This window comes from Melospiza georgiana, chromosome 19 (genome assembly GCF_028018845.1).
Source record: "Melospiza georgiana isolate bMelGeo1 chromosome 19, bMelGeo1.pri, whole genome shotgun sequence".
NCBI classification, from domain to species: domain Eukaryota; kingdom Metazoa; phylum Chordata; class Aves; order Passeriformes; family Passerellidae; genus Melospiza; species Melospiza georgiana.
Window position 1 is genome coordinate 10,207,663 of NC_080448.1, and position 23,797 is coordinate 10,231,459.

The following is a 23,797-nucleotide window of genomic DNA, read 5'->3' on the forward strand; positions in this document are numbered from 1 at the left end:
TACAGGAGTGCAGTAATTGTTATTGGCAAACAGAGGTCAATTACAGGAAATTATGTTTCTTGAAATGAGTTTAGCAGTTGCTGGCTCCCCGTGTAATTCATTCTGCAGGGAGCAGAGGCAGCTGCTGTGTCACTGCCCCTGCCCTGCTGCTGCTCCTCATGACCAGGGTGGAATTGGGGCAGCTCAGAAGCCTCATGGAGCTGAGATCTGGAGCTTTTCCTGCACGGAGGGACATTTGGGGCAAGGTGAGACAGGCCTGGCTGGGAGCTCTTGCCCACGTTTTATCCTGAGACAAACCCAGGCTGCTCACCCTCTGTGCTTGTTTCCTCGTGTCCAGTTCCTGGAGAGCATTGATTTGTCCTAAAGCACATGAAGAGTTTATTAATGAGTTACTCAAATTGGGGTTTGGTGGGAAGGAGTGGGAACCAGACAGGTTCTCAAGGACTCTGCCTCTCATTGCTCATGCAAACGTGTCAGAAATCAAAAATTTACCCCAATGCATTCATCCTGTAAGGGCTGAATAAAGGCTTTAATCACTGAGAAATGGTGAGAGGCCGTCCCTGTGTCCCCTGGATGCTGCAGAGCTCTGGTGACAGTGACAGCACCCAGGGAAGGGCTGCAACTGGGTCAGGGTGGATCAGGAAAATGCTGAGCATCCTCTGCTCTGCCAGGGCTCCAGGACTGTTTGCAAACACTGGGTGGGATTTTTGGGCTGTCTGTGCAGGGCTGAGGGCTAGGCTGGGTGGTTCCTGTGGGTCCCTTCCAGCCCAGCCCGTTCTGTGCCTGTGTGAGCACTGTGATACACGATTTGTGCTTATTCCAAACATTTCCTGAGGGGCAGAAAATGAAACCTGGAGGGGGCCAGGGGCTATCCCCAGGGATGAATCAGCTGGAAAGCAGCTCAGGAAGGATGTGACAGTGCAGCTGCTGGCTCCTCACTGAGCTGAGAGCAGCTGAGGGAGGAGGAAGAGGAGGAGGAGGAGGAGGAGGAGAGCAGGGCTGCTGTCTCAGGTTTCCATGCACTGCACGTGTGGGTGGTGCGAGCTGAGGCTGCTCCAGCCACCGAGCGAGCTGGGAGCATGGGGCAGGTGGCTTGGAAGGCTTTATTTCTGTCTCTCTTCGATTATAAAACCGAGAAATACGTCATTGCCAAGAACAAGAAGGTTGGGGTCCTCTACCGAGTGGTGCAGCTCTCCATCCTGGCTTACCTGGTGGGGTAAGAATCACACTCTGCTTCGTGTTTTGCTGTGGTAAAGGTGGATTTTGCTGTGATAAGGATGGGTTTTGCTACGATAAGGACATATTTTGCTGTGATAAAGATAAATTAGGGCACTCTGCACACAGGGACAGCCTGATTTCAGTGCAGGTAATCAGACAGGTTTATACAGCTGCATTTATTGTGTCTAATAGGTTATGTCTGATTTTTCACCTGCTAGGGATGGCTAGATTCAGCTCTACCCTTCAGATTAAGGTTGGGTTAAAAATAGACCCAGTGTCTATGGCTTTGTGCTGCATTATTTATGCCTTTATTTCTATATTTTGTGGGAGTGGTGCCAAACCCTGCTATGTGACTCCTCAGGGCAAAGGAGCATTATCAGCCCTGGTGCTGAGCCTTGGGGCACACCTGTGCTCTCTGCACAGCACCAGGACCTGCTCAGGTGCAGATGGGAGGGAAAAGCAGAAAATGGGGGATTTCTGTGCTGGAGTGGCTGCAGCAGCCAGGCTGTGGGGGCTGAGGCAGCAGCAGCAGGAATGTCAGCTGCTTTGCATTCATTTCAGAGCAGGGCATTGGCTCAGGGACAGCCTGGGAAAGGCCCAGTTCTGCAGCACGCTGGGCACACTGGTGTGTGACCAGTCCCTGCAGGCTCAGACCTGGAATTATCCACCCTGTGCTGCTGATTCTTGAGTTTCTGGGGCTTTTTAGATGGTGACACCTCACTGTCTGTGCTCCTGGTCCCGTCACCTTTCCCACACCTCGTGTTTCCACTGGTTAAATATAGCAGAGTCGTTTTTAGGTGCTGGGGGTATTTATAGAAAGCTGTGCAGTCCCAGGGAGCAGAGCAGCTCCCCAGCACTCTGGCACGGGCTGGCTGGAGGAGGAATCCTGTGCAGAGCATTGCTGAGGGAGATACAGCATGGACAGGGCAGGGCTCTGCTCCTCCTCTGGCATCTGTGGCTCCTGCAAACCCCTGGCAGTGTCACTGATGGTCCCTGCAGTGACCCCTCCGTGCCTGGGGCTTACAGGAACACGTCCCTGTTCACATCCTGGCTTGGGGTGGGGATCAGCAAACCCTTCTGGGCTATTTCTAGCATGCAGCTGCCATTGATTCATTGATTGGCTGCAGAAAATGCAGGGATCTGCTTTTGAGCCCTCCTGGGAGGGGAGAAATCAGTGTTCTTGGGAAAAGGGGAGAGGAGGAAACTTCCCAGGGTGGGTGTGAAAAACAGAGTTGACTCTCCCGTGAAAATGTACAAGTTTAATAACGGACAATAGGAGACAAAGTCAATAAAGCAGTTGGTTTAACGGCCAGGTGCCTCTTGGCATTCCACCAAGAGCACCCTGGCCATTTCAGAACCAGCCTTTATGTACCATTCCTATTGCATCAGCCTGTTGCATGTTAATAAACAATTGGGCATATTGAAACTTCCCCCCAAACCAGTTAACATGTTCTAGGAATTGTTGAGCAGGGCTCATCCTCAGGGCTGCCTTTTCAGAGCATCTCTATTCCTTGGTTGTGGTTTCATCATTCTTATCATCACCTCCAGTTTGGGCTTTGGGCCATATTTTCTGTTGATGGTAAGTGCTGACAGTTGGAATATCAATAGCAGGGGTCTTCTTGTGTTCATTGAATGTTACCCCAGCACAAAAATACTTCTAGCAGCTATTTCACCACTCTAACAGAAATATAAACTATCTTTATAGCAAAGTTACTTTGACATTATACATTTAGCATCCATTTCAATATTTGTGAAAAGCCAGTATTATAATATGTGTTCATAACAGTGGGGAGTGCTCATGTGCAGGTTTGTCACAGGTGGCAGGTGAAGGGCTGGGTGCCACCAGTGCTGCTCAGCCTCTGTGGGCAGGAGAGCCCTGAAAAGGGGAGCTGTGCCACAGATTCAGCCTCTGTCCCTCTCCCAACCTGCCCCAGCACCTTCAGCTTCTTCAAGGGTGATTTATTGTCCTGGCAGGTGGTTTTAGCAGTGTTGTGGGGGAGCTGGAAGTGTTTCATTTGATCCAGAGGTTTTCACCCAGGGCAATGGAATTCCTGCTGCTTCCAGAGGAGAGGAGGGAGCAAAGCTTTCCCTGGATGGCTCAGCAAGGCAGCAGCTGTCCCAGGGTGCAGCCAGGCTGTTCCCATCACCCTGGCTCACAAAGGAGCTGGATCCAGCTGGGAACATCCCTGCAGGCCCCTGCCAGCTCAGCTGAGGGGTTCCCTGTCCCAGCCTGGTGTGTGGCTCAGGCTCTGTGTGCTGAAGTGAGAGTTCTGCCCTTGTGAACCTGCAAAAGCCTCTCTTGTTTTTCCTCCTGAGAAAGACACAGCCCTGCTCTTCCTTTCACTTTCTGAGGCTGCTGAGTGTGGCACAGATGGAGCCTTTGGTTTCTTACCTCATGACCTGTTATTACACATTCCTACACTGCTGGCAAGCACAGCTTGTGTCCAGAACTTTATCCTTTAGTAGCAGTGTCAGAGGGTTTGGTGCCATTGGCATGTTTTGATTTGACCTCAGTGTGAATTTCTCTGTCTGACTCATTCCCTAACGCTGCTGTGTTCACACAGGTGGGTGTTTGTGGTCAAGAAAGGCTACCAGGACACAGACACGTCCCTGCAGAGCTCTGTCATCACCAAGCTGAAAGGGGTGGCCTTCACCAACACCTCGGAGCTGGGGGAGAGGATTTGGGATGTTGCAGACTATGTCATCCCTCCCCAGGTTGGCAAAACCCCCTGTGGGTGCTGAAGGGATCTGTCCAGCTCTTCCCTGTGAATTAGCAGGAGCTGGGGTACAGGAAGGCGATGCTGGAAGGGGTTTTCTGCTGTGAGTTTTTTATTGGAGATGCTGGGGGTGCTCTGCCTCCCCCCAGGACCGTGGGATGGCTCTCATGGTTGTGTTTGCACCCACAGTGTGAGGGAATTCATCCAAATACCCACACGAAGGGTGGTGTTGTATCTCAGGCTGAAAAGCCACGGGGAGAAGGGGTTGCTCTCTTCTGAAGAGAGCTTCATGCTCCTTATTTACAAGTACTTTGAGAGTAAACCAAGTTTTCTTACTCTTTGTTTATTGCAGGGTGAAAGTGTCTTCTTTGTCATGACAAATCTGATTGTGACCCCAAACCAGAGACAAGCCACGTGTGCTGAGGTAGGAAGAACTGAGCCCCTTGACCCCCAGACCCCTGCAAAACCGGGGCTAGGAGCTGACAGAGGACACTTCTGGAGCCACAAAGAAAGGAAGGATGGAAGACAAGTATTTTTTCCTGTAGTGTAAAAGCTAATCTGGGAAAGTACTGTAAATCTGGGAGGCTCAGCTGTCTTAACTTCCAGAGGCATTGATCATGCAGAGACTTCCTGACTTTAGGTGGTGTTGAATTTCTGCCCAGCTGGAGATGAGACCAGGCAGTGATTGCTCAGGGTTAGGAAAGGCCCTGGGAAAACAAATTTGATGTGACTCAGGGTAGTTATGGGGAGAGGAGACTTTTTAAGAGCCCCATCCTGGAAAGTGCTGAACATTCAGGCTCTGGTTTCCTCCCAGACACGGGGTGGCTGCTCAGCTCCTTCCAGAACATTCCCTAAAGGCCAAAGGCATGAGGTGCTTGTGGAATATCCTCTGTGGAGATGTTTGGAGTGGGTTGGAGCCCGGGGAGGAGGTGTGTGGCCGTGCAGGGAGTGCTGTGCATGGAGCAGATGGATTTTTGTCCATGGAGCAGAAGGATTTTCTATGTCACACCAGGAGCACAGCTGGCTTGGTCAGGGCACTGCTGTCCTCTGGTGGCCAGGACAGGGGCACATTGGGCCAGAGAATTTTGTGGCTTAGATCCAAGGTAGGGTTATCTTACAGCAAAGCGGCCTCTTGCCTGGCTTTGGTGAAACTAATGTTGGTTTTTCCAGTCTGCCCCTCTCCAGACTGAGCAGAACCCAAAACTGGGAGGGTGTGGCTGAGTGCTGGTGCTCCTGGTGGTGGGATACCTGTGCATGACCCCCAGTTACCACTTCAGCAGTGTGATTTTAGTGCCCACACAGAACCCACCCCCCTTTCTGTGTCTCTGGTGTCCTGTCACACTGTCACCTGTGTCCTTTCCCCTCTGCAGAGTGCCAGCATTCCCGATGCCCTCTGTGACAGGGACACGGACTGCCTGGAAGGGGAAGCAGTGGTGGCTGGCAATGGTAAGGGACATGTCCCTGTCTGAGCTGTGTCTGGTGTCCTTCAGAGCCCTCAGCCTGGGTACAGCCCCCAGATCTCTGACTGCAGAGAGCATCAAGGCCTTTCCTTTCGTTCCCCCTTTCCCCTTTTCCCCCTTTCCCTTTTCCCCCTTCCCTTTTTCCTTTCCCCTTTTTTTATTGAGATCCCTGCCTTGCTCACAGCTCTGTGCTGGCTGGGCCAGGGAACCCCAGGCTGCTGAGAGGCACAACAAGAGGGTGTTTGTTCCAGCTGAGAGGCCCTTTCACAGCAGGGAGGAGAGGGAAAATCCTGAATTCTCAGATGCCCTGTGGGCAAGGAGAGGAGGTGCCTGCTGTGTGACCTTTTCTGTGCTGTCTGCTCACAGGGGTTAAGACTGGCCGTTGTTTGAAAGACAGGGGCAGCATCAGAGGGACTTGTGAGATACTGGCCTGGTGCCCAGTGGAGAAAAGATCCAAGCCCAAGTACGTGTCTGCTTTCCAAGCTTGAGTTGCTCGGCTTGTGTGTCACCCAGGGCAGTTCCTGCGTCCCCTCTGCTTGGGTGCTTGCTGGAATGTTGGCTGCTCAGTGCAGGAGGGGGCTCTGCAAGGCTCCCCCTGGCAGGACTGGCCCTCTGCTCCCCCTGCTTCTGCTCCCAGCTCTGGGGGTGTCCCCTGGACCTGCATGTCCTCACCAACCCCTTGCTGGCACTGTGGGGGAAGTGGCACAGCTGGCCTGGTGCCATCCAGCCTACTGGATAAAGCTGCTTCTAAATGGCAATTCAAGATTTCACATGTGGGCAGGGGACAAAGACAGAGAACAAACCTTTCTCTTGCAGGAAGCCACTTCTGGGCAGTGCAGAAAACTTCACTGTTTACATCAAGAACTCCATTCGCTTCCCCAAGTTTAAGTTCTCCAAGTAAGTGCCACAGCTTCCCGGGCTGCTCCTGCTTAACAGACATTCCCCCTCCTCCAGAAAAGTAAAGTGCCTGGACAAGGCTGGCAAAAAATGCAAATTTAAAAAATATTAGTTTGCTGATGCAATGTGAACAAACTAAAGCAGTGTAGAAATATGCATGTCCTGGCTCAGATAGGCATTTCTAGAATCTTATTGTGTTTCTTGAGAAAAATAGATCACCCTGGAGCAGTCTGGCAATCTGTTCCGTGTGAGTCCTTTCTTGAGCCCAGATTCAGCTGGCCAGGAGATCATTTTTGTGGGACAGGCTGCTTTCCCCAGGCCAGCAGCAGAGACACCCTCAGGGTGCACGGAGGGTGTTGGAGAAGCCTCTTGTCTCTGCAGTCCTGTGCTGCAGGCTCTGAAGGCAAGGAAAGGGGGAGCCAAGGTGGATTTCCCCGTTTCCCACGTGCAGGATGAACGTGCTGGCCACTGACAACGAGTCCTACCTGAAGAGCTGCCGGTACAGCCAGGAGCATCCCTACTGCCCCATCTTCGTGCTGGGCAACATCGTCCGCTGGGCTGGGGGCGACTTCCAGGAAATGGCCTTGCAGGTAGGAGTGCCTGGGGCTCCTGGGTGTTCCCAGCTGGATCCCTGGGAGGCTCTGAGAGTCACTGCCCTGCGAGCTGCCTCCTGCACTGAACTGCACTGGTGCCTAAAGTCAAGCTGGTCCCATTTCTCCTGTCCCCAGGGAACGGGGGTTCTCTAAAACAGCTGGTTGTGTGTGATGGTGTTCACAGGGGTTTTCAGATGAGGGAAGAGACGAGGATGTTGACTCTATATTTCAGAAGGCTTGATTTACTATTTTATTATATATGTATTACATTAAAACTATACTAAAAGAATAGAAGAAAAAGTTCTCATCAGAAGGCTAGCTAAGAATAGAAAAGAATGAATAACAAAAGCTTGTGGCTTGGACAGAGAGCCATCTGTGCCATGATTGGTCATTAATTACAAACAAGTACATGAGACCAATCACAGATCCACCTGTTGCATTCCACAGCAGCAGAAAAACATTATTTACATTTTTTCCCTGAGGCCTCACAGCTTATCAGGAAGAAAAACTCCCAAGAAAAGGATTTTCATAAAAAGATGTCTGTGACAGTTGTGTCACTTATCTTCTATTCAGGGCTGCCCACACTGCTGCTCTGCCAGCAGGGATTATTATTAATTTCAACATTATTACTACAGCGTTGGATTAAACCCAGAACTCTGGAAATCCACCCCTGCATAAAAGATCATCTTCCCCACTGAAGTGTGGAGTGGAAAGGAATGAAATCAATGTCCTGAGAGGAGGAACCTCAGGGAGAAGTGGAGTTGTAGAGTAATACTGGGATTAATGTCACACACCTGAACTCAGCCCAGGCAGGAGTGTGCCCCCTTGTTTGACCAGAAGTGCAGCTGCTTCTTGCCCCTGGGGAAAATCTGCCCAAGGGTCTGACAGACTTGAAGACACTTTAACTGAGCTAAGCTTAAACAACTCCCCCTGTCTCTCTCTTTTAAGGGTGGTGTGATAGGAATTCAGATTGAATGGAACTGTGATCTTGATAAAGCCCCTTCTGAATGTAATCCTCACTATTCTTTTAGCCGGCTGGATAACAAGTCTGCAGAAACCTCCATCTCTTCTGGGTACAACTTCAGGTGGGTACAGAGGAGGGCACAATGCAGTGCCACAGCTGGGCTGGGCTGTTTGAGCTTGCAGGTGCTGGAGGTTGGCAGTGGAGTGGCACCAGCCTGTGCCAGGCCCTGCTGCAGCCGAGCACAGAGCGCCGCAGAGGAGGGAGGGAGGTAGAGAGTGCTCCTGGCAGGATGAAGCTGGCTTTGATAAGGGAACAGATCTCTTTGAAGGGATGAAAGGCTTCAGATGGGCAGGTGGAATTAAATCCAGCATTGCTGTTTTCCAGGTTTGCCAAGTATTACCGGGATGCTGAGGGGGTCGACTACCGGACGCTCATTAAAGCCTACGGAATCCGCTTCGATGTGATGGTGAATGGCAAGGTGAGGGCCAGGCCAGGGTGGGCCAGAGCCTGCAGAGAAAGGAAAGAAGTAGGGGGAGGCAGCTCTGAGGTGGGGACAGCCTCTCTGGCTTGTTGTAGGAAAGGGCTTTTCCCATCCATCCATGAGGATCCAATGCCTATATAAGAGAGATCACCTGCAGTGCAGCTGGGCCTGCATCTCCTCTACTTAAAACCAGGCTCGTGTAAAGCCCAACAGAAATAAATGTGCCCCAGAGACTTGTTTTCCATGTGCAAGCACTGCAGAGAGAAAAGAAGCCTAATCCAGGTATGATGCAAGCTCAGAAATGCAGCCAGGGACAGTCAGACCCAAGACACACAGACAGACCTTCAGCCTCCAAGATTGCTCACTGCAAATGCCCCCTGGTTGTGCCTGGGAACAAAACACACCCAGGGGCAGCAGCAGCTTCCCCAGGGCAGTGCCACACCCTTGGGTTTGTTTTGTGGGTTGTAATCTCAGTGGTGACTTCATGACCTTTGTTCTTCCAGGCGGGGAAATTTAACATCATTCCCACCATTATCAATATCAGCTCGGGGCTGGCACTCATGGGAGCTGTAAGTGAATGTTTTGTGTTAAAGTAACCCCAGGGGACCCAGATTCCAAATGGGATGAGAATGGGATGGGGGGTTTAAACCTTCTCCAGCAGAATCTTTACTACTCGGATTACTCAGCCAGGTGTGTGTCTGTGTCCTATCTTAAAACCATTTGTTAATAAACCTGGTAGTCTAAACATCCACACAGGCTATATATTATATATACATATCCTGGAGAATGAAGGAAAACACTGCTTCTACAGTGTTCATAAATTATTATTTCATTAATGTTTATTTCTAATGACATCAGGAACACTTCCTCTTCTGTTTCAAAGATTAAACAAAAGTTTTATCCCTTTGCAGGGAGCTTTCTTTTGTGACCTGGTGCTGATATACCTGATCAAGAAGAGTAACTTTTATCGAGGCAAAAAGTACGAGGAAGTCAAGTAAGTGAGCCTGGCTTTGTGTTAAAAATCATGGCTTTTTGTTAAGAGAGATAGAAAAGAGGAGATACAGGAGCACAGTTCCAGGGAACTATCTTCTTCCAAATGATTTTGGCCAAGTTATTGGCTTCCTCTGTAATTCCTTGCTGCAGTGAGCTGGGGAGCACAGGCAGCTGCTGTGTCATGGTTGGACTGGCAATGGCCTCGTGCTGTTGGTCCCTCATGACCGAGGGTGGAATTGGGGCAGCTCCAAGAGCCTTCTGAAACTGCAATGTGGAGAGGTCTTTGGGTAAGGTGAGCCAGGCCTGGCTGGGAACATTTTTGCCTCCTGAAACAATCCCAAGCTGCTCATCCTGTCCCTGTGCCTGTTTCCCCAGGTCCAACTCCAGGAAGTCCCTGTCGAGCCCTACGCTGAACGGGAATCAGAGCCCGGAGCAGCTCGATGGGCTCTAGGCACAGCAGAGGCTCTGCCAGCTCCAGGAAACCCACACAGGTGTGGCACCACACCAGCACTGGGAGGTGGACATAGCCCAGATCAGGCCTGCTATGATCAGGATTCCCAGAGGAAAAAGCCTTCTCTAAAGACTGCCTTTCTTCCCTGAGATTTCTTTGGGATCCTGAGCTTGCAACACGTGTCGTCACTATGGATTTATAAAAGGATTTTTATAAAAGGACAAAGAAGGCACCAAATGAATGTTTTTATATCCACTGGTAGATATATCTGTACTTATGCCAATAGCCAGCATTGTCCTGTGGCTGTGCTTTGCTTCCATGTGGAGAAAAGCTGTGATGGGAGCACTTTGGGAAGGGCTGAAGCTGAAACCCAAGCTCCTGCCTGGGTGATGGTGTGACATCAGGCGTGAAGCAGCAGGACTGCTCTGCTCAGGAAATGCAGGGAAATGTGGCACTGGAGCTGGGGCTGTGGTCCTGCAGGGCCTGAGGCAGGGGGGACACTCACTGAGCAGCAACGTGGAGCCCCTGCACAGCTCCTGCCTCCTGTGCCTGCTGTCATTTGCTGGGACTGTCCTCGCTGCACCACTGCCTGATTTCTCATGCTGGGCAGGTCTGGAAGGGCACTCAGTGCCTCTGTTTCTCACAGCAGCCCGGGCTGTGCTGCAGACTGAGAGGGGCAGCTCTGCCAGGGCCACAGGCTGGGCCAGCCTCCTCCAAATCCACCAACAGCAGGGAAAGTTGGGACATATCTGCCTGCTACTGCAACAGCAGTGACCTCCAGGAAACACAAGTGCTTGTCTCTCAGCAGAATCACTCTCCCTGCAGCCCATTTATCTCATGTGAGGATGTAACCAATCTCAGAAAAGGGCTTAAGGAATTTCATTGTGTTCTGTACATGCTGCCCCATCACCACAGACTGGGAGCTGTCCTGATGAAGATTAAATGTTTCTGTGCATGCTTTGAATACCAAAAGTTAAAGATGCTCCTGCTGCAGCATCTGAGGGTGGCATCAGGGAGCTGCTGCCATTGAGTGTCTGCACAAATGGCACCAGCAGCTGCACCCACTTCTGCTTCAGCTTCTTTAAGGTTGTTACTCTGAGGTACAGGTTCATCCTAAATTAAACTTCACCTCTGTTAGTGGCAAACTCTGAACCCAGTCACTGACAGCAAACCCCACCCAGTCTAGTTCCTCCCCTCTGCTTCTGTGTAGTGAGCCAAAAATGGGGCTAGAAAATAGAATTAAACACTGGAGTTCATTTAGGATAAGCTGTGTACCTTTGGTGCTCTGATCTCACCCAAAACCTTTTCTCCATGTCAGGAGCCTCTCCTCAAGGCAAACAAGAGTCACCACGTGGGGAACTGCACAAGAGTTCCCACCAGGCTTTTGACTGCCAGGGTTTAATTGGAGTTGAGCAATTTCTAGATGGTGAAACACAGAGTGAACCCCCTGCGTGCTGTCAGGGCCTGGCACAATTCCTGGCAAGCAAGCAGCTCCTCCTGACGTGCAAAGCTGACTGTGCTCTGCTGAAACCATTGTTTTAACTTGCTGAAACATCCTCCTGTGAGAGGACCGAAGCTATTTCCTGAATCTAAGTCTCCAGGCCTCCCAGATCTCCTAGAATGTTTCCTTTCTTTAGGCTGTGTAACACAACTCCTACAACCCCTGCTGTTAATAAAACATAACCAGATTCCTTCTCAGGAGCTCCTCTCTTGACTTTGACTCTTTTTTTTCTCCTTGTGTTTCATGTTCAGCAATAAAATGTGTCACTTTAGGCCAGTGCTCCCTGGGAGTGCTCTGTAAGTGTTTTTTTCAGGTCAAACCACCTGGTGTGGTGATAGTGATGTGAGCAAATCAATGAATCACTTATTTTGGCAGGAACAGGGCTAGAGGAAAGGCGTTACCTGGATGGTGGGTGATAGATTTATCCCATTTTGTGGCTTTTCTGGAGATCAGTGACAAGCACCTGTGCCAGTAGCATCTACTGATGGCAATAAGGGAAGAGAACATTTGCATGTATGTTTCTGTACCAAACCTTTACATCAACTTAATTATTTTCTTGTGTCAGTGGAATTATTTTTAAATAATCTCATTTTTCAGGGTGCTGTGTTACTACTCCAATATTTGTGTGTAGCACACCCAGAGGGGATTGTAATTGGTGTGTGTATCCAAACCACCAAGGATACAAGGCACTATATCAATCAAACCCCACAGCTGTGCCTGTTTTTAGGGACAGAAATTATCCTTAAAAAAAAAAAAAAAAACAAATACAGGAGCCATCCAAACGGTGCTTCACATTCAGTTTAATTAGAACAGTGCTACTGATTAATTCGTACTTGGACATAATTTACCAACAGCATTAACGACACGAGCCACGGACAACAGTTTGGAAAGTGAGCTGGCCTATGGTGTAGTGACTTTTGGCAAGAGTCCTGCAGCTCCGGCAGCGGCGAACATTCCGTGCATCAGTACACGTGAACCATTCCGTACAGGAAAGTCCAGAACAGGACGTAGGTGAAGAGCCCTCCCACGAGCCCCCCCGTGAACAGCGGCCTCCGCGACTTGAAGTACTTGTTCCACCGCCGGCCGGCCTTCAGCACCAGCAGCACGGACAGGAGGACGGAGGCCAGGAAGTAGAAGATGAAGCCGTGCAGGCCGGTGAGGCCGAGGATCCCGGCCGTGGCTCCCGACAGCGCGGACACCGAGGTGCGGCAATAGTCCAGGATGGCCGCGTTGCCCCGCACCGCCGCCTCGCTGATGAACTGCGGCCCCTCGCGCTTGGCCACCACGGCGGCCATGGCTCCGCGCCGGGCTCGGGCAGCTCCTCGCTCGCACCGACACTGAGGTGAAGCAAACACGCGCTGTACGAGCCCGCCCGGCCTCCCTCAGGCCGCCGGGAGAGCCCCGCGGGCCCTCCCGCCCGTCCTCCCCTTCCTCCATACCTCTCATCCACGGCGGCGCGCAGCCCCGCCGCTCCGTCAGGCCTCGCAGCGCGCCGAGGGTCCCCGCACAGCGCCCGTCACCGCGGGCCGCCCGCCGGGCCCGGCCCTCCCCGACCGCGCCGCCGCCACCGCCCGGCCGCCATCTTGGCCAGGGGAACGACGGGATGCGGCCGAGCGGGCGGCGCGCCGTGGGCGGGGCGGCTCCGGATTGGCTGGCGGGGAGAGAGGGGCGGGGCCGGATTGGCTGGCGGGGAGCGAGGGGCGGGGCCGGGTGAGGCGCTTTTGTTCGGACGGCGGCGGCGACGGGGCGGACATGGCGTTCGTACCGGGACAGCCGGTCACCGCTGTGGTGGTGAGCGGGCACGGGAGGGGCGGGCACCGCTATTCGGGGGATGCCGTGCCGGGGCCTGCTGGCGGGGATGGAGCGGGGGATGCCGGTGGTGCTCGGGGGCCGCTGGCGGGGATGGAGCGGGGGATGCCGGTGGTGCCCGGGCGATGTCAGTGGGCGGAGGTGCCGCCCCGGGGCAGCTCCGGTTCGCGGGTGTGTGGAAGGAGCGGGCGAAGGGCGCAGGTTAGGACGGGGACACGGGTGCCGGTACCGGTGCCGCCGGCAGCGCCCCGCGGGCTGTGGGAGGGCGGAGGTGCCCGGGCAGCCCCGGTCCGCCGGCGAAGGGTGCGGCAGCTCGGTCCTCAGCGCCGCCGGGCCCGGTGGCCGCTCCCCGCTGTCAGATTGTCCGTCCGCGATACCGGGTGGGAGAACGGAGGGGAAACTCCGCCGGGCGGAGGGACCGAGGCTGCTCGAGAGAAGAGGGAGGGAACCCGCCGTTCTCCCGGTACCGGTACCGTGCGGATCCCCTCTGAGGGCAGGATAAGCACCTGCGTGTCTGGGTGCGGTTTAGGAAGCAGAGCTTCACAGTGAGATAATGGCTTTAATCAGCGCGCAGTGCGAGGGAGGCATTCTGCGCTTTCCCCTGGCTGTGTCTGGGCTGTGCCTGCGTGGGTGCTCCCGCTGAGGACACGGATGTTTGGAATCCGGGGAGTTTGGAATTCTGCAGGGCAGTTCAAGGTCTGTGTGACAGGAGGATCACTGAATGGTTTGGGTTAGAAGGCACCCGTGAAGGTCATCACATCCAGCCCGCTGGAATGAGCAGGAACATCTTCCGTTAGATAGGGTGGAAGCACCTTTTGAGAGGTTTTTGTGTCAGTTAAGACCGTGGCTTTTCACCCTGGCTCAGGAATTGCAGCAGCTGGCATTTCTACAGTGCTGACACAGTGCACAAAGCTGCTCAGATGCCTTTGTGCATCGGGCAGTGAGGAACCTGCCCCGGGTTACAAAAGTTATCCTGAAAAAGAACCATCCTAATAATAGGTTGTTATTTCTGCTGATAGGACTAGCAGGAACATAAGGCATGTGGGTAATGAGCAAGATGAGGCTGGGCATGAGTGACTGCTGCTTATCAAGGCATGAGTCATGTTTACAGAGACCTGCTCTGGTTTTAGTGTTGTTCCTTTCTATTTCTGGACAGGCAGGAGAGCTCTGAGTAATTGAGGGGCTGGGCTGTGTCGTGGGATATCTGTGAAAAACAATCTGACTGGATCTGAAGTACCAGTGTCTGAAATGTACTTGAAATTTCTTCCACTCGTCACAATGCTCAGCTATTTGATCTCTTTCTCTTTCCAGCAAAGAATTGAAATACATAAGCTTCGTGACGGTGACAATTTGATTCTGGGATTCAGCATTGGGGGTGGCATTGATCAGGACCCTACTCAGAATCCTTTCTCTGAAGACAAGACTGACAAGGTCAGGCAATCTTTTTCTGCAGCAATTCCCTCTCCCAAAGGCTGAGGTGCCCAAATCATCATCTGCCCTCTATCATAGCTACCCTCTGCCCCATTATCACTTGCAGGCTGAGGTTATTTAAGTGACTTCTCCACCTTTTCTATTTTCCAGCATTGCATAAGCCTGTTTTTGACTAAAATCTCATAATACACTATGGAGTTTTTTTTTGTGTTGTCAGTCAAATGGCTCTTGAGTACTGAATCCTCCCACATTTAGTAAATGAACTCTCCATTTTTTCCCAGGGTATTTATGTAACAAGAGTGACAGCAGGAGGCCCAGCAGAAGTTGCAGGACTCCAGGTTGGAGATAAGATCATGCAGGTAAGCACCAAAATAAGACAGTACTGCTGCAGTACCAGCTGCACAGTGCAGAGAAACATCTGCTGGGGAAAATAATCTTCTGGGTACTTCCCAAGATAGTTTGTGGGGTTTATAAATAAACTGAGCTGTGGCATAACCATAACCACTACGTGGTTCTGACAGAACAGTCACAGGACACCTGTGAGCCCCTGCACCTGCCTTATTTTATGGTTTTTCCCAGGTGAATGGCTGGGATATGACAATGGTGACCCATGACCAGGCCAGGAAGAGGCTGACCAAAAGGAATGAGGAGGTGGTCAGGCTGCTGGTGACCAGGCAGTCCCTGCAGAAGGCTGTGCAGCAATCCATGATGTCCTAATCCATCATCCAGCTGGGGAGGGGGTGGGAGGGAGATCTATAGACTGGTATCAAAGAAAGAAGCAACTATTAGACTGGAACAGGTTGTGTGGAAGGAGTGCATGTTCCTACCTGTGGTAAACACTACTTTTTTTTTATTTTAACTTCTTCTGGTGTAACTGGCAGTAGTAAGACAATACTCCCCTCAGCAGAGTGCTTCTCTAAAGTCTGCCCTGCAGGTACATGGCAAGACTTCTGTGGTCCTGGCTTCCAGGACAGGACAGACCCAAGTTATCTAAGAGCAACTGGAAAAGCCTTAACTTGGACAGGATTCTTCTGTAGCACAAAAGCCTCCTCTTTTAGGAGGAAATGTGGTTTCTGCTATGGGAGACCCAAGGGTTTGCTGTGCCTAAGCTTTTAGAAGGGAGCTGTCCTGTCCCTCACAGTGCTACCAAATTGAAATGCCAGAGTTGAGAGCTGCACAGTGCTGTGGGGAAGAGCACTGTACTAATCAATCACTGTGTGCAAGATAGAGTGGCTGAAGGGTTTGGGGCATTACAGTTTCCTGCAAAGATTCCCTGGATAAAGCATCCTCTTCAGGCAAGGAACAACTGAGGAACACACAAGTGTTAGCTCAATGCCTGTGAAATACACTACAACTTCATGGTCACTACAGTTCAGCCTCACTGCCAGGGTAAAACCTGAATTCTCCTTGTTTCCAATTTGTACCATCAGATGAACTGAGTTTAATTGAAGGGAATATGGAGCAGGAAACAAAACAATGTTCCTGAACTTACCAGAAATGCTGCTTGTAACTGTAGAGTTTTCAGTCCTTCATTCCACTTCTATCAGATTTGAAATGGGAGGGATTTTGGTTTGTCTTTTAGAAGACTTTGCTTAAATCAGTGATTTTTTATAAATTAGGATGGAAGAGATGAATATGCCAGTAACTTTGCAGAAGTGCCTCTTGACGAAATTTAAACTTTTAGTGGGACACTAAGTGGTTTAAATCAACATGCCACAGGGCTGAAGATCCTTGCTGCAACACTAAGTCCATGATCTAGCATCCTGTGGTTTGTTAGCCAGTTAGCTTTACAGTTACCCAAAACCTGGAGTTTTTAATCCTCTTCAGTTGATCTAGACATATCTATAGTTTCCTTAAGCAGCCTTGGGGTAAGCTGTTGTAAATAGAGCACAAGGAGGTGGCAGACTAATTTATTCAGTACCTGACTGCTGTGCCATGGACCTTGTGATTGATGCATCTCAGACTGTTCTGTGTGCACCAGCAGATGCCTGCTTAACAATTTTGTATCTCTGGAATTACTACAATCCTGCTTTGGAATTTTGTTACTTAAGAATTCAGTAGTAAATTATAAGTCTTTCAAGTTGGAGTTATTTTTGTTACTATAAAGATACACTGCTATTTGTACTGCTTTTTTTCACTTGATTTTACACAATAAAACAAAGTTGGTTTTCCTGAACTGTTTCTCCTTTTATTTAGGAGTGCCACGTCACTTGGGTGCCTCTAGCTGTGACCATTTTTGGCTCAAGGGTAGATTTTGGAATTCCTGAGGTCAGTAAGGTCTGGTTTCACTGGTGGGGGAGCTGTCAAACCTCACCTGGGATCTAGAAAGACACATTAGGTTCTAAACATTCAAGTAGAAATGCACATATTCCCTTCTAATTGCTTGTCTTAGCACCTTTGAAAGAGCTTTCAGTGAAATAAGAATACAGCTTCTGGTTTTTAGAATTTTTTTTAATAAAGAGTTCAAATTGTAATATTTGTGCATTTGTTACCAACTCCATTATTGTGATGTACCACTGTGGCCAGCCTGAGTGGTGGTGGAGTGTGAGCTGTCTGGGAAAGGTCAGCAGCAGCACTTGGATCCACAGACAGTCTTCAGTCATTACTTAAAGATATGAAGTGGTTGCTTAAACATCATCTCAGATTTTTGGAAGACAGAACTCTGCTCTTTGTGCTTCACCTCCAATCAGAAAGACATCACTTTGGTCTTTCTCTTCCCTGTGGTTGGTGAAAAAAGAGCCATGTGTTGCTTGGACAGCTCCCTCTGAGCTGTGTGTGCAGCTCCAACAGGCACGAGTCCCCTGTGTGCAGCTGAGGGCTTGCTGTCCTTAAGGCACCTGGCAGCCAGTGCTTGGCAAGGCAACAGTTTGTGTTTGTGTTCCAGCCCAGAGAGGATCAGGTCACAGACATCAGAATCAGCATTTCTGGTAACTGGCAGCAAGAATCTTAAAAGCCCTCAGAGAGGGCAGGGCCAAGTTCAGTGTAAAGTTTGAGTCTCCACAAGGGATGTTTGTTATTCACAAGGTTCATACCCTCGGCTCCTGTACAGGCAGTAGTGCTGGGCCATGAAAACAATGTCAAAGATGATGGAGAAGACACCCAGGCCAAACTTGGTTGGATCTCCAAAGATTAACCTCCACTCATCTGTCAAACACAAAATCAGAGTTAAGTCTGACTCCTCAAGTGTAGTTTTGTCTTAAGACCCTTTAGAGAAGTTAATGTCTATTTTCTGGACTGCTCAGACAAACCCAAGACTGACTGCAGTGCACTTCTTATGCAAAGCTAATTAATAACTGTGGTTTCTTCAGGATGGCTACTTCATTTTATATCTTGAGGGAATATGAACAGATCCTTTATCCTTCCTATAAGAACAGCTTCCCACAACACCATTCTTCTGAGATAATCTGCTTTGTACTGGGACTTCCCACCCCATTAGGACAGGCTCCAGCACCTCAGTTCTAGGCTTACCATTGTTGTATGACTGCAGAAACATCTGGAGAAGGCTGAAGCTTCCCCCAGTGAAGTCCAGTAACACATTTCCAATACTCCATCCCTCAGTGCTCTTGCGACGGAAGTTCATGTAGGCCTGGGGGTGTGACAAGCAGTCAGAGTGTCATGTACAGGATTTAGGATTGACTTTCAAGCAATTCTCAGTACAACTCTACTGGTTTGTCACTATTAATAAATAATCATTGGTGGTTTAGTCTCTTCAGACTTTCAAGAGCACATACTGCAGGCTTAGGGTGGCAGGGATATGGGATGCAAGGAGAATAATTCAGATTTACCTGTGGGAAGTATTTGATCAGTGTGACTGCTAACTTAATGTAGGAGAAGCAGAACAAGAACTGCAGCCATGTCATCACCTCAGCTGCAGCCAGGAACAGCGTGGTGAAGGTGAAGATCCATGCAAGTGCCAGGAGTCCAACAACAACTTTGGATACTTTCTGACCTGCTCTCTGAAATAGAAACACAGATACATTTTGGCCAGGTCACACATCTCCAGACACAAAGATACAGTTTGCGCAGGACCCTGCAGCACTACACTCCAAACCTGTTTTACCAGTCAGGCTGGTACCACAAGGAGAACTTTAAAATTAAGCAAGTGCTACAGCAACCAGCTGGAGGTTTGCAAGAGCTGATGAGCAATTTTGATATCAATCATTTAAAACACTGCTGTCCCTGAGCAGGGGGAGCAGTATTCTGGAGTATTTATGGTGCATAATCTGTAACAAAGCTCCAAAATTCAATCTGATGAGATCATGAGTTCCTGTATGTGCCAAAGTCTGATAAACACCATTATGGTAAAAGATTTATGGTTGCTTTCTAATTCTTCACTAGAAAATTCTGTAGTAACTGTCAATGATGACAGATGGGCTGTTACAGTTTTAGATTTGGCATGACCAGAAGAAGAAGCCAAAAAGACAAACAGTTACCATCTAGAGAAAATTGGCCTGTTCAGATGAGAGGTTTTTACAATGAAAATCAAACAAAGAACCACCTGACTGGAACAATCAATGGGATTAAGTAAGAATCACTTGATTGTAACAATCAGTCTCACTTGAAAAGTGTGAATTATGAAAGGGCATTTACAGCTGTTTTAGGAAAGCAGCTGAAAAAAATGTGTTTGAATTGCAGGGAGTATTTAAGGTCCTACCACACCTTGAAGAATGCTCCAAAGAAACAGCAAAGCATTTGTGCTGTGAAGAGCTGTAATCTGTGTGCTGGCTAGAGATCTGTTTGGGAACTTTATGAACCTGGCTGTTTGCCTCTGTTATTTTGAGTCCCTAAGAAGTTTACTTATAAGCTCAGAACATCCATGAGGCTGAAGTAGATAAGGTTAGTGGAGGTGCTCCTAGCTCAGGAAAGCTGAAGGCAGCTGGGCTGTGAAGCCTGGCTCCTGGAAAGGCCGGTGGAAGTGCAGGGAATTTGGGATTTTGGAGCCCAAATGGAGCAGGGAGGTGCCCGGCAGAGGGAGCTCTGGCAGAGCCCACAGGTGAGCCCAGCACCCGCTCCCACCTCGTAGATGCAGCACTGAACGATGGTGAGGAGGGTCAGGGCCACTGCGTGGAGACTGAAGAACACATCGTTGATGGCCACAGGGTTCACCCCGCTGGGATAACTGACCAGGAACTCCTCCTAAAGGTAAGAGAAAACAAAACCAGGCACGAGTTTTAACTCCCTTCTGCACGTACCCACCCCCCCAGCACGTGTTAAGAGAGAATCATGCTCACCTTAATCAGGGGAATCCAGAAGAGCCCAACATTAAACACACTGTATGCTATAAAGCCAGTAAGGTTTAGTGCTATGAAGTCAAAGCTTAGTCCAACAACACTAAAGAAGGGGGGGAAAAAAGGAGAAACGTGCATTAGAGAGTCACAGGCAGTTCCAGGGACAAATTGACCCTGGAATGTATTGATTTATAACAGTTTCTGGTGTAAGCAAAAGCTTCAGGCATTGTGACCACACAATGCTGTGAGTTCATCAGGAAGCTGGGTGAAATAACAGAGCTCTCATGGATCAATTTGTGTCTCTGCTCTTTAACTGCATTCCTCCATGAGCTCAGCCTGTCTGATAAAGCCCTTCCAGCTTGTCTGATAAAGCCCTTCCAGCCTGAACCCATAAAGCACAAGTGCATCATTGCCAGATCAAATGGTTTCACTCTCATATATGATAATGCTCCTACTCAGAGTCACTTGGCTCAAGGGGAGCTGGCCTAATGTGACACTACAAGTAGGTGTCTGAGAAACAGCTCTCAAGGCTGGGAATCTTTGACAGTGATCACCACAGCTGCCTCAGCCAGGTGATTTACAACATGGCACCAAAAGGAATGGGGAAGTCTCCTCTATCACAAATTCATACTGGATGCCAAATCTTAGGATCAGGTGTTTGTAGCATGCACTTGGCTTCCCTCCAACCTGCATGTATAAAATCTCACTGGGGCTGCAATTATTCAGACCCTCCCTCTGCCTTTTCCCCATCTTTCCATGGATAATTCCCAATAACCAAGACAGATGTAGCTGAAGCCATGAACACAATTTGCAGAAGTGCTTTAGTGACTTGCAAACACATCTCTTTACCTTTTCCTTCGCCAGTTCTCAAAGAGTTGAGGATAAAAGGAGATGGACCAGGCAACAAAATAGATCCAGCCAATCACCTCATCAGCATATCTCACTATGATGCTGTGAATCACTTGAAATTGAATCCTAGGCCTGATGGTTAATGCAAGAAGAATCAGTTAATTCATGCTTTTTTCACAAGATTTTATTTTGTTCTGTTCTGGGAGAGGAAATAGAGTCCAGGTGTTGAGACAAGACAATATTCGGTTGGGTTCAGCTGAGTTCCTCCCCTTTTCATTTGTGACTTTGTTATGTTTGGGACACCTCCCACTCCCTGAGTCTTTCCTTTCCATCCTTTTACCCTGGGAATGCTCCCAAAGGTCACTTTGTGCCTGTGGCTTCCCCTCTCTCAGCACAGGGTCTGTTGGGCAAGAGCAGAGCTGCATCCTCACCCTCGTGATGGTGCTGCCCTGTGAGCGTTCCACGTGCTCGCCTCTGCCTCGAGTTTCAAAAGCAGAAGCAAAACAAGGAAGTAAAACAGGAGCACTCTGCTGCTCAGTAATATCTGAGCCACAAGCAAGTACAGTCCAGCTTTCTCCATGTGGCTGGGCTCTTCCCAGGAGGGAGAACTGGCATCTGTGAGGAGAGGGCTCCCCTGACTGACCCAGCCCAGGAACTCCAGAACAAATCCTGCACAGCAAGAACAGCATCCCACTGGACACTGACAGCCAAATGCTCCCCAGAGCAGAAAAGCTGGCATGTGATCTCCATACTTTTGGGAGGCACTATTAAAACAAGACTAAGGAGCTGTGAGAACTCAGCTATCTTGTAATTAAATCTAAGACTCCACTCTGCTTCTGTGCCCTCTATTTATCTGAGTACTTGGGGATTTGCTGCAGGGTTACCAATCTCCTTAACTGCATCCCACCCATGTCCCATTTAACTCCTAGGAGTAGTTACCCCAACTTTTAGGAAGCTATAGGACAGTAAATAGAACAAAAAGCAGTTTCTCACCCAGTTAAATTTGAATTATTGGGATAAAGGTAAACTGTTACTTGTCCCACATCATCTGCTTTCACTTGGAACTCTGCTTTAGTGTGACCTGCAGGGAACTGTACCTGCAAGGCAGAGCAGAGGGAACAGAGAGGAGTTGCACCATAATAGCAGGAGCTTTTTGCATATGGTTACAAGTCTATGCTCTCACCTCATCAGGAAGTTCAACAATGGTGCTGTGCTTTGAGGAGTGTGTAATATTAAGAGTTATCACCAGTGTCTCGTTTAGTGGAGCCCTGAGAAGGCAGAAAAAACAAGTTAGGCTGGTACCTGAGCTCAGGGGTTGCTTTGGGGCTGCAGGGGAGCATCTGCTCATTCCTCTCAGCAACGAGCAGCCCACACTCAACAGAAGCTGCCTCACACTCAGAGGAACCAGCACCAAACTGGGTGATATTGCACTGGTTCTTTTATCTGATCCAGTGATGGCCACCCTGTACCTCCCTCTTCTCAACACAAATGGCAAAGTCACCAAAAGACCCTGTCCTGTCCTGGTGCTCATTACCCTTTGCTGAAACAAGGCACATGTACTTGGGGTCATGAAATTACAGCAGAAAGACAAAACAGAACAAACAAAACCTTTCCAAGTGACACAGCCCTGCACAGCTTTCTAAAGAACTCCACTGAGCATTTGTCCAGGACGTGATCCTTCTAGGAAATGCAAGTTTCTCTTAAGCATCAATTTTTAGAAAGGGAGGAACTGTAAATTCACTTATGGAGGGCAGCCCGTGTTCCAAAGGGAAAGTAAAGCTGCAATAATAATTTTACCTCAGAGAGATAGTGACGTTTGTTGAGCTTCCACTTTCTAGAGAAACTACTTCAGGGACTGACAACACAATGGCTCCATCTGTGGGGGGGAGAAAAACACCCACACAAATCTCAATTACTATGAACAGCTCCTTGAGAAGAACAACCTACTTTTTTTGTGCCATAGACATTTTACCCATTGGTCCCTGCAGTATCAGATCAATCACAAAGTTGACACAATAAAAAGCAAAGGGGGAAACCAAGCAACTTAAAAAGAGAAGTATATAACTGTCACTTGAACATGTTGCAAGGAAGTAATTTAAATGCTTGAAGTGCAACAAAAGTTCATGCCAAGGGAAGGTTAAAAGGTACTGCAAACCCACCCTGGTTCTTGATGTGATCCTGGTGATCTAGGAGTCATAAATGCCCCAAATTTAATATAAAATTGTTTCTTGGGCCACAAATTCAATCCAAGTACCCAGATGTGCAAGAGAATGTACATTTACAGAAACAGAGAGAGACACAGGTTGCACAGGTTGGCCTGGACACTTTTTTTTTCTGTTGCCACACAGTGTTTGTAAGAAGTTATGAGCAGAGGAGCTCCCAGTTTATCACTGACTGCAGCCCTGGCACTCTTCAGTGCCAGAAGTGATTTTGGAGCACGAAGCGCACAATCTCAGCGCAGTGTAGGAGCACAAGAACCCGAGGTAAGGAATGAGAGCAGAGCTGATGTGAAGCATGGCACGGGTATCCCTGTAAGATGTAATGGGATAACTAAAGAGCTGCCCTTTTCCATCTCTTACTGCTCCGGAGTCCTGTGGGCCCAAGCTGGGCTGACCAAACACTCACCGCCAGGCCCCAGCAGCGCCAGCGAGAGGCTCAGCAGAGCGGGGAGCAGGTATCGCGTCCTCATGGTGGAAAAGCTGCGGAAAAAGCAGGGGAGAAGCTTTCCTCAGCACCCACACGGCCACACAGCCCATCCCCTCCGCTGGGAGCCGCGGTAAGCAGCTCCCTCCGCAGCACCACGGCCCCCAGCCCGGCCGAGGGACCCTCAGCTCCCCTCGGAGGGCACCGCTCTCCCCGTCCCGGGCACATCTTTACCTCAGCGCTGTTGCCGTGACGGACCCGCCCCACCCCAACGCGCGGGACTACAAATCTCGGCAGCCCCCGCGCCCCCGCCAGACCCTCGCCGCTGGCGGCGCGCCGCGGTGCACTCTGGGACTTGTAGTCCTGCCGCCCTTCCTCCGGCGCTCCGGCGGAGCGGGGTGCGCGGTGGTTTGGAACGCGCCGCTGCCGAGGCGGCGGTACCGGGGAGCGGGTGGCAACCCACCCCCTTCAGTGCCCCGTGCCGTCCCGGTTCTTCCCTTTTCGGCTCTCACGTGAGGCGATCGCCTGCGGACTCCCCGCCCAGCGCCCACCGCGTCGCAGC

General features: G+C 50.0%; 4 protein-coding genes across 7 annotated transcripts; 2 read left to right on the forward strand and 2 right to left on the reverse strand.

The window, feature by feature from the left end:
• The first annotated feature begins 840 nt into the window (after positions 1-840).
• Positions 841-10,145, forward strand: P2RX5 (purinergic receptor P2X 5). 2 transcript variants are annotated; one of them, XM_058037602.1, is made up of 12 exons: positions 841-1,216; positions 3,783-3,933; positions 4,288-4,464; positions 5,306-5,381; positions 5,762-5,858; positions 6,212-6,292; positions 6,744-6,882; positions 7,834-7,970; positions 8,234-8,327; positions 8,834-8,899; positions 9,242-9,324; positions 9,699-10,145. In XM_058037602.1, the coding sequence occupies exons 1-12, from the start codon at positions 1,080-1,082 to the stop codon at positions 9,772-9,774; spliced, it is 1,314 nt and encodes a 437-aa protein (XP_057893585.1). In that variant the 5' UTR covers positions 841-1,079; the 3' UTR covers positions 9,775-10,145. The 2 variants fall into 2 exon arrangements, with proteins under 2 accessions (XP_057893585.1, XP_057893586.1); XM_058037603.1 differs by having other exon boundaries at positions 844-1,216; positions 4,288-4,359.
• Positions 10,146-12,055: 1,910 nt separating this feature from the next.
• Positions 12,056-12,781, reverse strand: EMC6 (ER membrane protein complex subunit 6). The gene is made up of 2 exons (XM_058037670.1): positions 12,715-12,781; positions 12,056-12,612 (listed from the first exon to the last, which is right to left on the reverse strand). Exon 2 carries the CDS (start codon positions 12,568-12,570, stop codon positions 12,238-12,240), a length of 333 nt encoding a protein of 110 aa, XP_057893653.1. The 5' UTR covers positions 12,571-12,612; positions 12,715-12,781; the 3' UTR covers positions 12,056-12,237.
• Positions 12,782-13,004: 223 nt separating this feature from the next.
• TAX1BP3 (Tax1 binding protein 3) lies at positions 13,005-16,688 on the forward strand. Its single transcript, XM_058037378.1, has 4 exons — positions 13,005-13,066; positions 14,396-14,515; positions 14,797-14,874; positions 15,095-16,688. The coding sequence occupies exons 1-4, from the start codon at positions 13,028-13,030 to the stop codon at positions 15,230-15,232; spliced, it is 375 nt and encodes a 124-aa protein (XP_057893361.1). The 5' UTR covers positions 13,005-13,027; the 3' UTR covers positions 15,233-16,688.
• Positions 16,689-16,980: 292 nt separating this feature from the next.
• CTNS (cystinosin, lysosomal cystine transporter) lies at positions 16,981-23,772 on the reverse strand. 3 transcript variants are annotated; one of them, XM_058037384.1, is made up of 11 exons: positions 23,699-23,772; positions 23,218-23,291; positions 22,390-22,468; positions 21,776-21,860; positions 21,586-21,689; positions 20,593-20,724; positions 19,747-19,846; positions 19,532-19,651; positions 18,301-18,471; positions 17,984-18,101; positions 16,981-17,659 (listed from the first exon to the last, which is right to left on the reverse strand). In XM_058037384.1, exons 2-11 carry the CDS (start codon positions 23,279-23,281, stop codon positions 17,529-17,531), a joined length of 1,104 nt encoding a protein of 367 aa, XP_057893367.1. In that variant the 5' UTR covers positions 23,282-23,291; positions 23,699-23,772; the 3' UTR covers positions 16,981-17,528. The 3 variants fall into 3 exon arrangements, with proteins under 3 accessions (XP_057893367.1, XP_057893368.1, XP_057893366.1); XM_058037385.1 differs by lacking the exon at positions 23,699-23,772 and adding an exon at positions 23,553-23,623; XM_058037383.1 differs by lacking the exon at positions 23,699-23,772 and adding an exon at positions 23,470-23,539.
• Between the last annotated feature and the right edge of the window lie 25 nt (positions 23,773-23,797).